This window comes from Triticum dicoccoides, chromosome 4A (genome assembly GCF_002162155.2).
Source record: "Triticum dicoccoides isolate Atlit2015 ecotype Zavitan chromosome 4A, WEW_v2.0, whole genome shotgun sequence".
NCBI classification, from domain to species: domain Eukaryota; kingdom Viridiplantae; phylum Streptophyta; class Magnoliopsida; order Poales; family Poaceae; genus Triticum; species Triticum dicoccoides.
In genome coordinates this window covers 589,031,639-589,044,969 of record NC_041386.1, presented here as the reverse complement: position 1 = coordinate 589,044,969, position 13,331 = coordinate 589,031,639, and the positions used below count along the sequence as shown (strand labels likewise).

General features: G+C 45.9%; 1 protein-coding gene and 1 pseudogene across 1 annotated transcript; both read left to right on the top strand.

Moving 5' to 3' along the window:
• The first annotated feature begins 1,696 nt into the window (after positions 1-1,696).
• On the top strand, positions 1,697-4,622 carry LOC119287046 (gamma-glutamyl peptidase 5-like). Its single transcript, XM_037566537.1, has 4 exons — positions 1,697-2,202; positions 3,716-3,871; positions 3,962-4,129; positions 4,228-4,622. Exons 1-4 carry the CDS (start codon positions 1,807-1,809, stop codon positions 4,378-4,380), a joined length of 873 nt encoding a protein of 290 aa, XP_037422434.1. The 5' UTR covers positions 1,697-1,806; the 3' UTR covers positions 4,381-4,622.
• Positions 4,623-11,165: 6,543 nt separating this feature from the next.
• Positions 11,166-12,206, top strand: LOC119283713 (annotated as a pseudogene).
• Positions 12,207-13,331: the final 1,125 nt, after the last annotated feature.

Sequence of the window (13,331 nt, the reverse complement as noted above, 5' to 3'; positions counted from 1 at the left end):
GGGGGTTGAGTTTGACGCAATATGTCCTCTAAATTAAGTGGAACTTTGAATGTATAGGAGCACTCTAAGAAAATGCTCTAAAAGATAAACAAACAAATATTTTATGTTGGGCCTTTTCCAAATTTTTGCAACAAAACTTGAAACTACAAAGTTAAAACAGGACAAACAAGAACAATGCAGTAGTCATGTACTACCCTCTGTAACTAAATATAACATCTTTTTTGATACTCCCTCCGTAAACTAATATAAAAACGTTTAGAATACTAAAATAGTAATCTAAACGCTCTTATATTAGTTTACAGAGGGAGTATTTAGTTAAAGAGGAGCAGTAAAAAAAATTTGAGTGAGAAGTAATATGTACTTGGGTAGGGAAGTAATATATACAATCAATAATATCAGCAAAGTGACTAAAGACTGGTGATGGGAAACCTTGAAACAGATAGGAATCGAGAGATTATTATTTTTTGCGAAAAGGAATCGGGGAAATTAATAAAACGTCGTCCTCTTTATATTTACCAAAAGGAGACCATCGAATATTCTTTCACTCTCCACATTGGAGCACAAATTTTGCCAAGATGTTATTTTCACGAATCCACACTTGCTGATCGAGACGAATCAATCCCACCGTTTGACGGCGAGCGATTCTTTGGAAGTCCGAAAGTGAAGGCAGGGGTATATCCGATCCCATCGACACCAAATGGAATTAATTTCATGCCTCGCATTAAGCGACGTGCGATCTATCCATCCATCCTTTCAGAGTTTCTATGGCACGCAGGTTCATTGAACCTGGACGCCTTCTACCACTTCCAAAACCACGTCCAGGTCCATTCGGAAAGCCGGCAGAAACCCTGGGCCGGTTACTGCCTTTGAGCCTTTGACACGGTACGTTGAAGTTTTTCCCAAGATAAAGAAAATGAGCCTTGTGTCAGTTTCAAAAAATAAAATAAAAAGTGAGCCTTTTTTTTTTGAGAAAAGATAAAAAGTGAGCCTTGTGATGGCAGTTTCGTACACCTCGGAAAGCGTGCTGGGCCGTTGTTTTCGTGACACGAGTATCTAAACGGAATCGCTCCGTGGCAGACAAGTCGGAATGGCCCCGTCCGATGCACCAGCTGATGATGAAGGGCCAACCTCGACGCACCGGTGATGCGGACCGTGGGGCTTGTCCTGTGCGCCTAAATGCACACTCAGCAAAAACTCAGTGCTACCAACACACACAAAGAGAAAGAGAAATAACCAAGAAATAGTTGCCAATTTTCTCTTCTGTCAATGCCACTACACTGTCAATACGTTTTGTTTATTTTGTTTATTTATTTTCGCTCAAGCAAAATATAGTTTTTTTTAACGTATGGTACTGCCAGTGCACACCAAGCAAAATGTGAGTGTTACGAAAACACAAAATAAAAATAACGAAGAAATGGTGTAGGAGCAAAAATTTCTCTTTTGCCACTGCTACAGCACGTAAATTAATTGGTCGCGTGGATTGAGCTGTCAAAACGGGGAGAAAATTAACCCCCAGAGAAGACGGCGGAGACTAGGGACGAAAAGCGAGAAGGAAATGATTTGAACCGGCCCGTGATGCGCTCGGGAGGGAAGAAAACGGCAAACCGCGCGCGGTAAACCGGAGTTACTTTTCGGCACGGGAGAAACGGCTTTAAATACGGCCCCCTCATCTCCTCCCCCACAGCGAGCCAATTTAGCCAGCCAGCCAGCCAGCCAGCGAGCGAGCGCAATCCCTAGCGCCGAGGCCCATTCCCCCGTCGCCCTTCCCCGCCCATTCCACGATCCCTCGGCCGCGGTCGGGTCGCCATGGGAATGGGGCCGCTCGAGAACGCCGCCGCCGTCGTCGAGGGCGGCGTCGCCGCCCCGGCGGTGCCGGTGGTGACCGCGGCGGCGGCGGGAGGGGGGTCGTACGCGCTGCTGCAGTGCGGGGAGGACTCGGCGTACGTGCGGGACGCGTACGGGGGCTACTTCGAGGTGTTCCGCGCGCTGCTGGCCGAGGACGGCGAGCGCTGGCAGGTGTACCGCGCCGTGCGCGGCGAGCTGCCGTCGGAGGAGGACGCGGCGGGGCTCGACGGGTTCGTCATCTCCGGCAGCTGCAGCGACGCCCACGGCGACGAGCCCTGGATCCTCGCCCTCGTCGACCTCATCCGCCGCCAGCTCGCCGCCGGCAAGCGCGTCCTCGGCGTCTGCTTCGGCCACCAGGTGCGTCCCTCCGTCGATTCCGTCGTTGGATTTCTTGGTTTGGTCGGCCTCGGCGTCTGGTCCGGAGGGTAGGATGGTAATTGAGGCCGCGCCCTCGAGCTGGCCGGCCTTGTTCTTTCCGTGTGAGGTCGAGCTGGTGGGCTCCGAGGTTGGCGCCTCGCAATCGGACAGGCCGCACCGGCTGAGAGGAGTGGCGCCCTTCTAGGGCCTTCCATGCTTCTCCCATTTTCTTTACCACGCACTCGTCCGGTAAAACCAGCAGGGTAAACGTAAAAACACACGCTGATTCTCAGCGAGAAATGCAAAATGTTTTTGAAAGCGCTGGCACGAAGCTCAAATCTCAAGTAGAAAATAATTCAACTGGTAGACATTCACGAGGTTCTCTTAGTTTGAACTTTGAAGTAGATCAGAGGATCGATGCATCTAGACCGGGTAAAAATAAGTTTTGGGGCAACACAAAGCTACTTTTTGTCTGTAAATACACATTCGTAACTTGCTTTTACCAAGTGTTCATTCATGTATCGTTAAATAAAAATTAACTCAACAGGATTTGACAAGAGTGCAAGCAGAGCGAGATCTCAGCGCCCGTGGCCAGGAATCCCCCGGGAGCCACCAGCTAAGATTAATGACGTGCACTCCGGCTGGCTCCTCCGACCAAGCACGTGACGTGGCAGCTTAGATAGAGGTTAACAGCAATCCTGTCTATCCACGTGGGCCAACGTGGCGTTGCCCGCCACTTGTGCCGTTAATCAAGCATCTTCCCCATTGCTACCCACACCCAGTCAGCCAGCGCGCCAGTTGCACATTTGATTAGATTACCGCCGAGAGCCGCAGCCTAATTGTTCTGCTTGTTTGTTTGAACATTTGAAATGCTGCAACTTGCAAGCAAGCTAACATTTGAAATGATGCATCTAACTAACCGACTGACCCTTTCGAACCGGCCGATCGCGCTCATGCGTGCAAGCTAACGACCACGCACCTGTTTGCCGCCATCTTTTGGCATGTTCGCGACAGCTGCTAGTGCAAGACCTGAATTCTTTTCTCCCATTGATCGAGTAGTACGATAGATGATGTAACTGCACTGATGCTTGGTTGCCCATGATTCACGGTCGCTGAACGCTTCTGTCAGAAGAAAACGACGCTGCTTAACCCTGAAAATAATGGCTCCAATCGAAACTGGTTGGGTTGGGATGCGATCTGCCGGCCGGGTCCCGCGGTTACCGGTGCCTGATGACAGCCGGAAGCCTGATCCTGTGTCGCAACGCGCTTGGCTTAGGCGCATAATGATGATGTCGGGTTACGCGCTAATCAAATGTTAGCATGCCTCGCTGTCACTCATCACGTACTAGTTGGATTTATATTCAGAAGAATATTTTCTCGTCACAATCTGAGAAATGCTAAAGAGATGGTCATTGTTGGCCCGTACTAGCAGTCTCTTTCTTGCTGCAAATGATGAATGTTGGCATAGACAGCGAGCGGTGAATTAACAGTAATTTTCTTCTTTGTATTGCAGATCCTGTGCCGGGCGCTGGGCGGCAAGACCGGGAGGTCCTGCAAGGGGTGGGACATCGGCGTCAGCTGCATCCACCCCACCGCCGCGGCGGCGAGGCTCTTCGCGCCCCTCAAGATGCCGGTGCACCTGCCCATCATCGAGTTCCACCAGGATGAGGTACACATACAGATTCAGATTTTTACTGTTTTGCTGCATGTCAATGTCGTTTTCAGTGTGCTGATGTTATGCTGTTCTTACAACTCTCAGGTGTGGGAGCTGCCTCCTCACGCCGAGGTGCTGGCCCGGTCAGACAAGACCGGCGTCGAGATGTTCCGGCTGGGCGACCGCGCCATGGGCGTCCAGGGCCACCCCGAGTACAGCAAGGACATCCTCATGAGCATCGCTGACCGCCTCCTCCGCCAGAACCTCCTCCTGGTAAACCTCGGCGCCGCTTGGTTTTTTTCTTCAGATACTTGAGTTGCAAGCGCCATTTCCTTATGTTTGAAAGCTAATCGATGGTTGTGTGTGTGCAGGACTGTCAGGTGGACGTGGCCAAGGCGAGCTTCGACGTGCGGCAGCCGGACAAGGAGTTCTGGAAGAAGGTGTGCAGGGGGTTCCTCAAGGGCAGGCTCCAGCCGCAGCAGCAGAAGCAGCAGCCGCCGCAGCAACATAAGCTTCAGCTATAGGAGTCGGAGGATGAGACGGTGGCGAGTCCGAGAAGAAGGCCGTCACCGGTGCCGCCGGAGGAGGAGGAGGAGGAGGACATAGTAGCGTTACTGAGCTGGGGGGGTTGCCATTGCGAGCCTAGAATTAATCCTTATTTTTCTGCTTCGGAGTTTGACATCACCATCATCATCTTGTACAGAAACCCAAACCGCCTATTTAATCCAAGCATTAATAAAGAGCGATCGATGCTAATTTGGCAGCCTCTCGTTTCTGTTGGCGATGTTCTCTGCTCGGAGAAAGCTTCCCACCGGATTCTCCCATGTTGTATTTTCGCTTCGAGACCTACCACGGCACACGCCAACCTGAGCGAGTGAGTGAGTGAGTGAGTGAGCTGTCTGTCGGTGCCTACTTTTGGATGTTGATGAAGAGGATGATGGGATCGGACAAGGTGACGGCTCAACTGTCTTCAACAACAAGTCTGACCTCCGTGGAGGTTGGGGAAATGGAATGATCCAAGTCTAGCACTCTCGTGAAACTGAACCCCCTCCGGGACTAAGGGCATCCCGGACACGGATCAACAATCAGACCTGTTCGAATGTTTGTGGAAATTTGAATATTCAGTGCGTTGAAGGCCTAAAAGTATCCGAATCGCCCGATCCTAGCATTTTGGAGATGCACCGAGGCATTTCTGTCGATGACACTTGTGCTGGAATCGAGCTCCTCTTCTTATTCTATTCCCTCCGTTCCAAATTACTCATCGCAGAAATGAATGTATCTAGAACTAAAATACATTTAGATACATTCATACCTGCAACAAATAATTCGAAACGGAGGGAGTACATGTGTTCTGCAGAAATTGAGCCGTGTCCTAACATCGACGGTCCACGCCGAACTTGCAGGCATCAGTACCGATCTGCCGGTGGCCACGATTTGCACGACCGGCCAGCTGACAGTGGCTCGAGAACACTACTGCTACCGAATTTTCGCCGACTGCCACACATTGTTTGCAGGTAGGATGAGCGTCCAGGTTCAGTGAACGGCAGGCACTTGCTGTGCCGTGATGCGGTGCTGCTCAACTCCGGTGATGTGGGTAGAGGTCGCCGTCACGCTAACGGCGGAGCTGCCTGCCTCTTGCGAGTTGCGATCTGCAGAGGTACCTTCGACTTGGGATATAAGATGTGACATGCACGGAGCCGACTTGTCAACAGCACACGTTTGAGTTTTATACTACCCAACAGCTGACTTATCAATAGCACCACAAGTCCTGGAACTTGTCCAGAATGTAATGATTTAGTCCAAAACTTAAGAAAGCAAATTATTTCATCCTACAACTTGTACTCAATGTGCAAATTTGGTCCTATCCAATCAGACGACGACGGTGGAGCCAAGTCGGCACAGCCCACTCCATCCGGTCAGCGCCGCACCTTTTGCAATTACCCCCTGGCCTTAGCACTGTTAGAAATTTAGGATTTGCAGTCTACCCCCTAATTCCTCTGCGCTTATCCGTGGTGCCGCTCACAATTCGCATCTCTGAGGCTAGGGGGTAGGGACCTTCTTATATTATTTTTCCAAAGAGTCCACCTCTTATACAGATATAAGATTCCTAGTCTTTTTCACTAGTTTCCGGGATAGAGTCCAGATCAAATTACCAACCACGATCATATTTGTCTGTTAATGGATTCTACCCGTTATGTCCCCGGAGCACACGCTTGTGAGCAACGCGCCATAATAGAGTATAGATTCCTCTAGTTACGTAGATCAACATTAGGGCTGTAATCTAACTATACGATCTAGCTCCTTTCAATTATCAGTGTACCCGGGTAGCCTTTTCAATATAATTGATATATTGTATTCCACTGATAATCGACCAGCTTCCTTAAGCATATAACTTAAGTACGTTCCAACAAGTGATAATTTTCCATGCTAAACATGTAAAACAATTCCATGTACAAGTACATGTATAATTCCATAATGAGGTATTCCGAATATTTAACAATTCCAAGTAATTTGAATATAGTTGCTGGACACATAATTCCAACATCTCCCACTTGTCCAAAACGATCATTCAAATATTCGTAAACCCATAGCCTTAACATACTTGCCAAATACCTCCTGACTAAGAGGCTTAGTCAAGGGATCAGTAATCATATTAACACTATGTTGAAAACCCACAAATATATATACGGTGATACTTCCCTTCAGTATGTTTCCTTGCTGTGACACTTATGATCACTAGAGACCTTTAGTTTCCGCCTAATTATTCCAGCATAGCTGTCCTCGGCGCCTCGAGTATTATTTCCTCGAGTGTGATTCCACCTTTGTAGGCACCTTGAGTATTTTGTTTCCTCACGTGAAATTCCGCATCAATTATTTTTCATCACATATATAATAATATGATTAATTCCACATCGAGTCAAGTATATGATAATCACGTTGAATAAATTTTCAAAACCACATAAATATCAAATCCAAACAGTAAATGAAGTTCCATAATTAACCATGTTTTGAAAGAAATTCCTGACTTCGGTCAGTGAACCTGCACCATATTAGTACTACAAAAAAAAACTGAATATGTGTACCTGGACTTATTTCTCATCTTGTAGATAGAGTAATAGCTTCCTCAATGTGTTTACCTTTAATATTAATTTCAGAATAAATGACAGGTTGTGATGCACTTTCCACAATCTTATATGATGTGTGAGATTCCCTTAGCTGCTCGTCTTTCATTCCACTGCTTCAATGCAGCATAAATTCCGGTAGCTAAGGTATAATAATATAATGAAGATACATACGAATTCCAGTACCATTTATTATTCTATTTTCCTCGGGAGTTTAAATATAATTCCTCAATGAGTATGATTCCCTTTATCAAAGGTATTTTAAAAGATTTGCAACACTTCAAAATAGTTCGTTTGTAAATGACCGCCTTGCTTCATTTAGAAAGCCATATGACCTGCTATTCCATTGATGTGAAGCTTGTTATAAGACCATACATTAATATACTCAATTAGCAAACCATGTCTTTAGTTCCTCTTTCCCAAAATTCCAGGAGAGAGAGTTTCCACAAAGTATATTTCCCTCTGTGTGAATAATTGAATAATAAGAGTGACATTATAATAGTCCAGTGAGCCAAATATCCTTACAAAAAAAATCACTTCCAGACAATAGGCTTGCGGTTATTTGGTATGATATTAAGTTCCCAAACTATGCTCTTCCTCATTTGAGTTTATTCCTTCCTGCAATTTTTCCACCCATAGTTGACATTGATGAACAAACCTTCTGAAGAGAATTTAGTAATTCCTCTAGAATTTAGAGTGACTTCCCCAAAAAAGCATATAACAATTGTCAAGAGATGACATTCCAAGTTAATTCCTCCCACTTATCCTAAGCATGTTAGTGTCGGGAGTTTCACTTGTAGTTTCCTTTGTGGTCAAGATTATATTCCAGTATGATTGTTAATATTCCCACCGTTGACCATAAAAATAATTTTTTTTTACTTTCCACCAGTATTCTTTTTCCAGATAGCTAAGGAAACACCCTTTGATCCACTAGAATAACCATGAAAAAAAATCCTAGTGTGCGCTTTGTAATAATCGATAATTTCATGCCAAAATAGAAGATTTCCTTCCAGTCAAGTGACTGTACTAGATGGAGAATGATATCAACAATTGACAGTATGCAATGCTTCTTTCCAAAGAAACAAGTGAGTATGCAAGACAATCAATTCCTCCATTATATTTTTGAGTGTATGGTATATTACAATGGTGAATAGTTCCATGCTCTTTACATACAAACGATATATTCCTGAAGTGTACTTCCCCCACCAATCAGTTGTTAAAACTATGATATTATTTGATCAACTGATTTTCCACTTCAGCATAACATGTGACTAGCACAATAAAACCTTCCGACTTGTATAATAAAAGATAAACATAACCATATAAAAGTGTAATCATCGAAGAGTGAGATGAAATAAATAATTTGACCTCTAGTGGGGATGTCCATAGAAATACCGTAAGTATATAAAAAACGATGGTAAGCCCTTTCATCTCCTTCCACCTTAATAAACAAGGTGTATTAAAAAAATCATATATGCTTCACATGTACCACAGTCCTCCCACTAAAGTTTAAAATTTCAGAATCAATAAGCCTCTTGATCCAGTTCCAAGATATGTTACCAAGTCGTTGATGATGTAGATAATAAGATTCCAAGCATGTGTTCCCATTGTCGATATTCCTCCATGTGGAGTTATCTTTGCCAAACATAAACAATTTGGTTTGCCAACTTCCAATGGACATCAAGAAGGATGTATCATTGTGTGAAAATCAAAAAAATGCACTAAGTTAACCACTGAGCAATATTTCCACTCTTCCTTTTCCAAATACTATGTCATAATCAATAGATTCCAAGATGGGGCAATAAATTAAATCCCTTCTCATTGAAGTTAAATAACATGTCCTATAACAACAATAGTTTTCCTCCACAAGGGAGTTTGATGGCATATTTTCCAATCCAAAGTACATCAAAGTTAGCATTAATTCCCAAGTTCATCAATTTTCCGTTGGAATTGTTCTATGCCAACTCATTGTATTCCAATAATATATGAGGTATATATAAAAAACACCATAATCCAACTATTTGAAAAAATAGCCCCAAATATATACCATTAATAGACATACCAACAAATGAAGATCAAATTTCCTTGTCCTTGGAGTGACTCTCATTTTCCTCCATAAATTAGTGATGCCCAATAATAACACTTCCATGAATTCCTTTTATGCAAAGATGGCATAATTACCACAATTTTCCTTCACTTCCTCTTTGCCAGTTCCATCGATAAATATTATGTTTTCCTCTCCAAGGTGTAGTCAACAATATTTGACCAAAACCATCCCCTGAAAGTTGTCTATATTTCTCCTTTGAAAAAATAGTATCTCATATGCATATACTTAACAACAATTCATGATGACAAGTGTATATAAATTATTCCAATCAACTTGGCATAGAGTTTAGGACAACCATGACTTGCACTTCCCAAAATAAACAAATATAGCCATAAAACCTATATCTATATTTTCCGAGAGATACCCCACCCCCCACCCCCCACCCCCAAAAAAAAGGTCTTTCCAATTGCACATTATTTTCCTTGCAATTTATTCACAATCAGATTAAACAGCCAAACAACAATAGAATGATCCCGAAAAATATGTTAGTCATTTGCTATCCATATTCCATGTGTCATATTATATATTTCCTTTTCCTTAGCAATGCTTGCTGTTCCGGTTTGTTTTGTCTAATAATGTGATCAGAATTCCACGTAGAAAATATAGCACAACTATGTTTTTCCAAACCGTGATAATATGAGCCATCAAATACGTGGGGGAATAAAAAAACTTTTGACGTCTGCCAAGGTAAAGTGTTACCGTGTGCGGAGGAGAAAAAATGACAAAGCAATTCATGAAAACCGGGCGTGCAGAATGTTGAGGTACACGGACTGATGCGTGTTATTTATTTTGCTCGATCTGCATGAAGTTAGGGAATAATCAAAGCAACAACTAGGTGTACCTCGATCTCCCTGCAAGAATTAATAGTACGGTGGCTCAAGTTTGGTTTCCACTCTCCAAGGTTCCTCGATGACGCGCGGGCAGAGCGTAGTTGGGACGGCGATGACGGCCGGGAACATCACAGACACTTGGGAGGAGACCGCTGGCACGGGCAAATCTGACGAGTACGTCTACAGACTCCAGTTGATTCACGTGTGGCTCTTGATTTCGATCATGGCTTGAACTTGCCACCAATCGTAGTTTTTCCGAGGAGCAGTCGTTCCGCGTATGGCACGTACGTTACGTTCCAAATTCCGATCGTGTGCAAGTTTCCGACGGCGAGTAGATTTGCACGAATAAATAAATGAGCTCCATGCATGGTCCCGGCCATGAGCCACCTACATGGTGTCCTTTGCGTAGCATGCATGGATCAGCTTGACGAGAGGCGCAATAGGAGGGGCGCCGCGTGACCACTAGATGCAGGCGGACCAATGGGCCAAAGCACACAGCAGGACAATATCGACTAGGGGCGGCGCTCCGGTAGAGTTTGCAGCGGATTAAGGGCCTCGAGTGACGACCATGTCGGCAGAGTCGCACGGCGGACGAACCTCGCTCTGGTACCAATGTTAGAAATTTAGGATTTACGGTCTACCCCCTAATTTCTCTGCGCTTATCCGTGATGCCGCTCACAATTCGCATCTCTGAGGCTAGGAGGTAAGGACCTTCTTATATTGTTTTTTCAAAGAGTCCATCTCTTATATAGATATAAGATTCCTAGTCTTTTTCACTAGTTTTCGGGATAGAGTCCAGATCAAATTACCAACCATGATCATATTTGTTTGTTAATGAATTATACCCGTTATGTCCCCGGAGCACGCGCTTGTGAGCAACCCGCCATAATAGAGTGTAGATTCCTCTAGTTACGTAGATCAACATTAGGGTTGTAATCTAACTATACGATCTAGCTCCTTCCAATTATCAGTATACCCGGGTAGCCTTTCCAATATAAATGATATATTATATTCCACTGATAATCGACCAGCTTCCTTAAGCATATAACTTAAGTACGTTCCAACAAGTGATAATTTTCCATGCTAAACATGTAAAACAATTCCATGTACAAGTACATGTACAATTCCATAATGAGGTATTCCGAATATTTAACAATTTCAAGTAATTTGAATATAGTTGCTAGACACATAATTCTAACAAGCACAAATAAACCCACACCTCTTCGGTCTCACCGCTCCACCAACTGAGGATGGACAGGCGAGGAAACCCAGCAGTCAAGGCAAACTCTGGGAAATGGAAATCTTCCATCCCGCTGCTAGGTAAAGCCTTGTTTATTTGATGTTGTTCTTCGATCATATGCCACAGACAGACTGTTTTTGTCAATGAGTTAACTTGATCTGGATTCTGATCGAGATTTCTTGTGCTGTTGATGATGATGCAGTTAACTATGCGCTTGTAACGTGCGCCTTCTTCGGCGTCGGGGTGAACCTGGTGGTGTTCCTCCGGCGGGTGCTCCACCAGGACAACGCCGAGGCGGCCAACAACATCAGCAAATGGACCGGCACCGTCTACATCTTCTCCCTCATCGGCGCCTTCATGAGCGACTCCTACTAGGGCCGCTACATCACCTGCGCCATCTTACAGATGATCTATGTCACGGTATGCAGCTCAGATCGGTCGTAGCACAAAATCATTTTTGTTTGGATTGGTTGCGTGTGTTGTTCTGATCTGAACTTGTGATGATCAGGGCCTTGTGATACTGTCACTGGCGTCGTGGTTCCTGCTGGTGAAGCCCACTGGGTGCGGCGACGTGGAGACGCACTGCGACCCGCCGTCGACGGCGGGGGTCGCTCTCTTCTACCTGTCGACTTACATGATCGCGTTCGGCAACGGCGGGTACCAGCCGTCCATCGCCACGCTGGGCTCGGACCAGTTTGACGAGACGGACCCCGACGAGGCGCGCTCCAAGGTGGCCTTCTTCAGCTACTTCTACCTGGCGCTCAACGTGGGCTCCATCTTCTCCAACACGGTGCTGGTGTACTACGAGGACGCCGGGCAGTGGGTCATGGGCTTCTGGGTCTCGGCGGGCGCGGCGGCGCTGGCGCTCATGCTCTTCCTCCTCGGCACCCCCAACTACCGCTACTTCAAGCCCACCGGCAACCCGCTCACCCGCATCGCGCAGGTGCTCGTTGTCGCGTGCCGCAAGTGGCGCGACCACGCGCCCACCTGCGACGAGCTGCTCCACGCCTCTAGTGGTGAGATCGAAGAGGCGCGGGTTTATTTGTGCTAAGGCCAGGGGTAATTGCAAAAAAGTGCGGCGCTGACCGGATGGAGTGGGCTGTGCTGACTTGGCTACACTTGTCGTCGTCTGGTTGGCTAGGACCAAATTTACACATTGGGTGCAAGTTGTAGGATGAAATAGTTTGCTTTTGCAAGTTTTGGACTAGATCATCACATCCTGCACAAGTTCCAGGACTCCTGGTGCTATTACCTCTTATTTGTACTCCCTCCGTCCCATAATATAAGAGGAATAGTTCTTTGTGCCGTGACTCCATGACAACCCAAACAAGATCAGGGCATCTCTAACCGATCCCTTAAAAACAACTTCAAAAGATTTTTTTTGTTTCAGAAGTTAACCACATATAACCGGACCCTCAAATTGAATGAGTTAACTCCCAAACCCAGCTCAACTCTCTCATATTTACTCGGACATGGCTACTTCTTGAAAAATCGGTCTCTCCCAACTCCCGCTCGAGGCGCCTCCTCTTCCTGCCACTGCCGCCACCGCGGGTACCGACTGTCATGGATCTAAGGCTGACAGTAGAATGGGGGGCAGGTATGAGGAGCCAAGATCCTAGCTATGGAGTAGTTGTACGCACGAGTTTTACGAGTCCGTGCCATTTTCGAAGGAAGTAACAGCCCTACGTCTCGGTGCCCTGAGGCGGTCGACTGGATTATACGTGTGTGTGTTTACAAAAGTGCGAACCCTTGTCCCAGAGGAGGGAGGTGGCTTATATAGAGTGCGCCAGGACCCCAGCTCCCCTCCGTTACGTAGAGTTCAATGCTCATAAAGAAAAGGCGTTAGAGGTAACGTCTACAGTAAATGTCATAAATGCTCATAATGCTATGGTTTAAGTCTTAACCGTTGCAGAGTGGAGGGTTCCTCATCTTCTGGTGGTCGAGTGTCTTCAAGGTGGTCGAGTGAGCGCATCTCCACGGTCGAGTGGATGATGATTTCTCTTCGACTGCTTCTGATTCTTTGTAAAGATGTCCTTGGGGAGGGTACGCTGGACAGGTTCATGACCCTGCCCTAGGTACATAGCTTCATCATTAGCCCCCGAATGGATCAGGGTTTGAGTGAGGAAGGGGTCGAGAACACTTCCGACCCACTCTTTGTGCTATGAATATGCCTTGT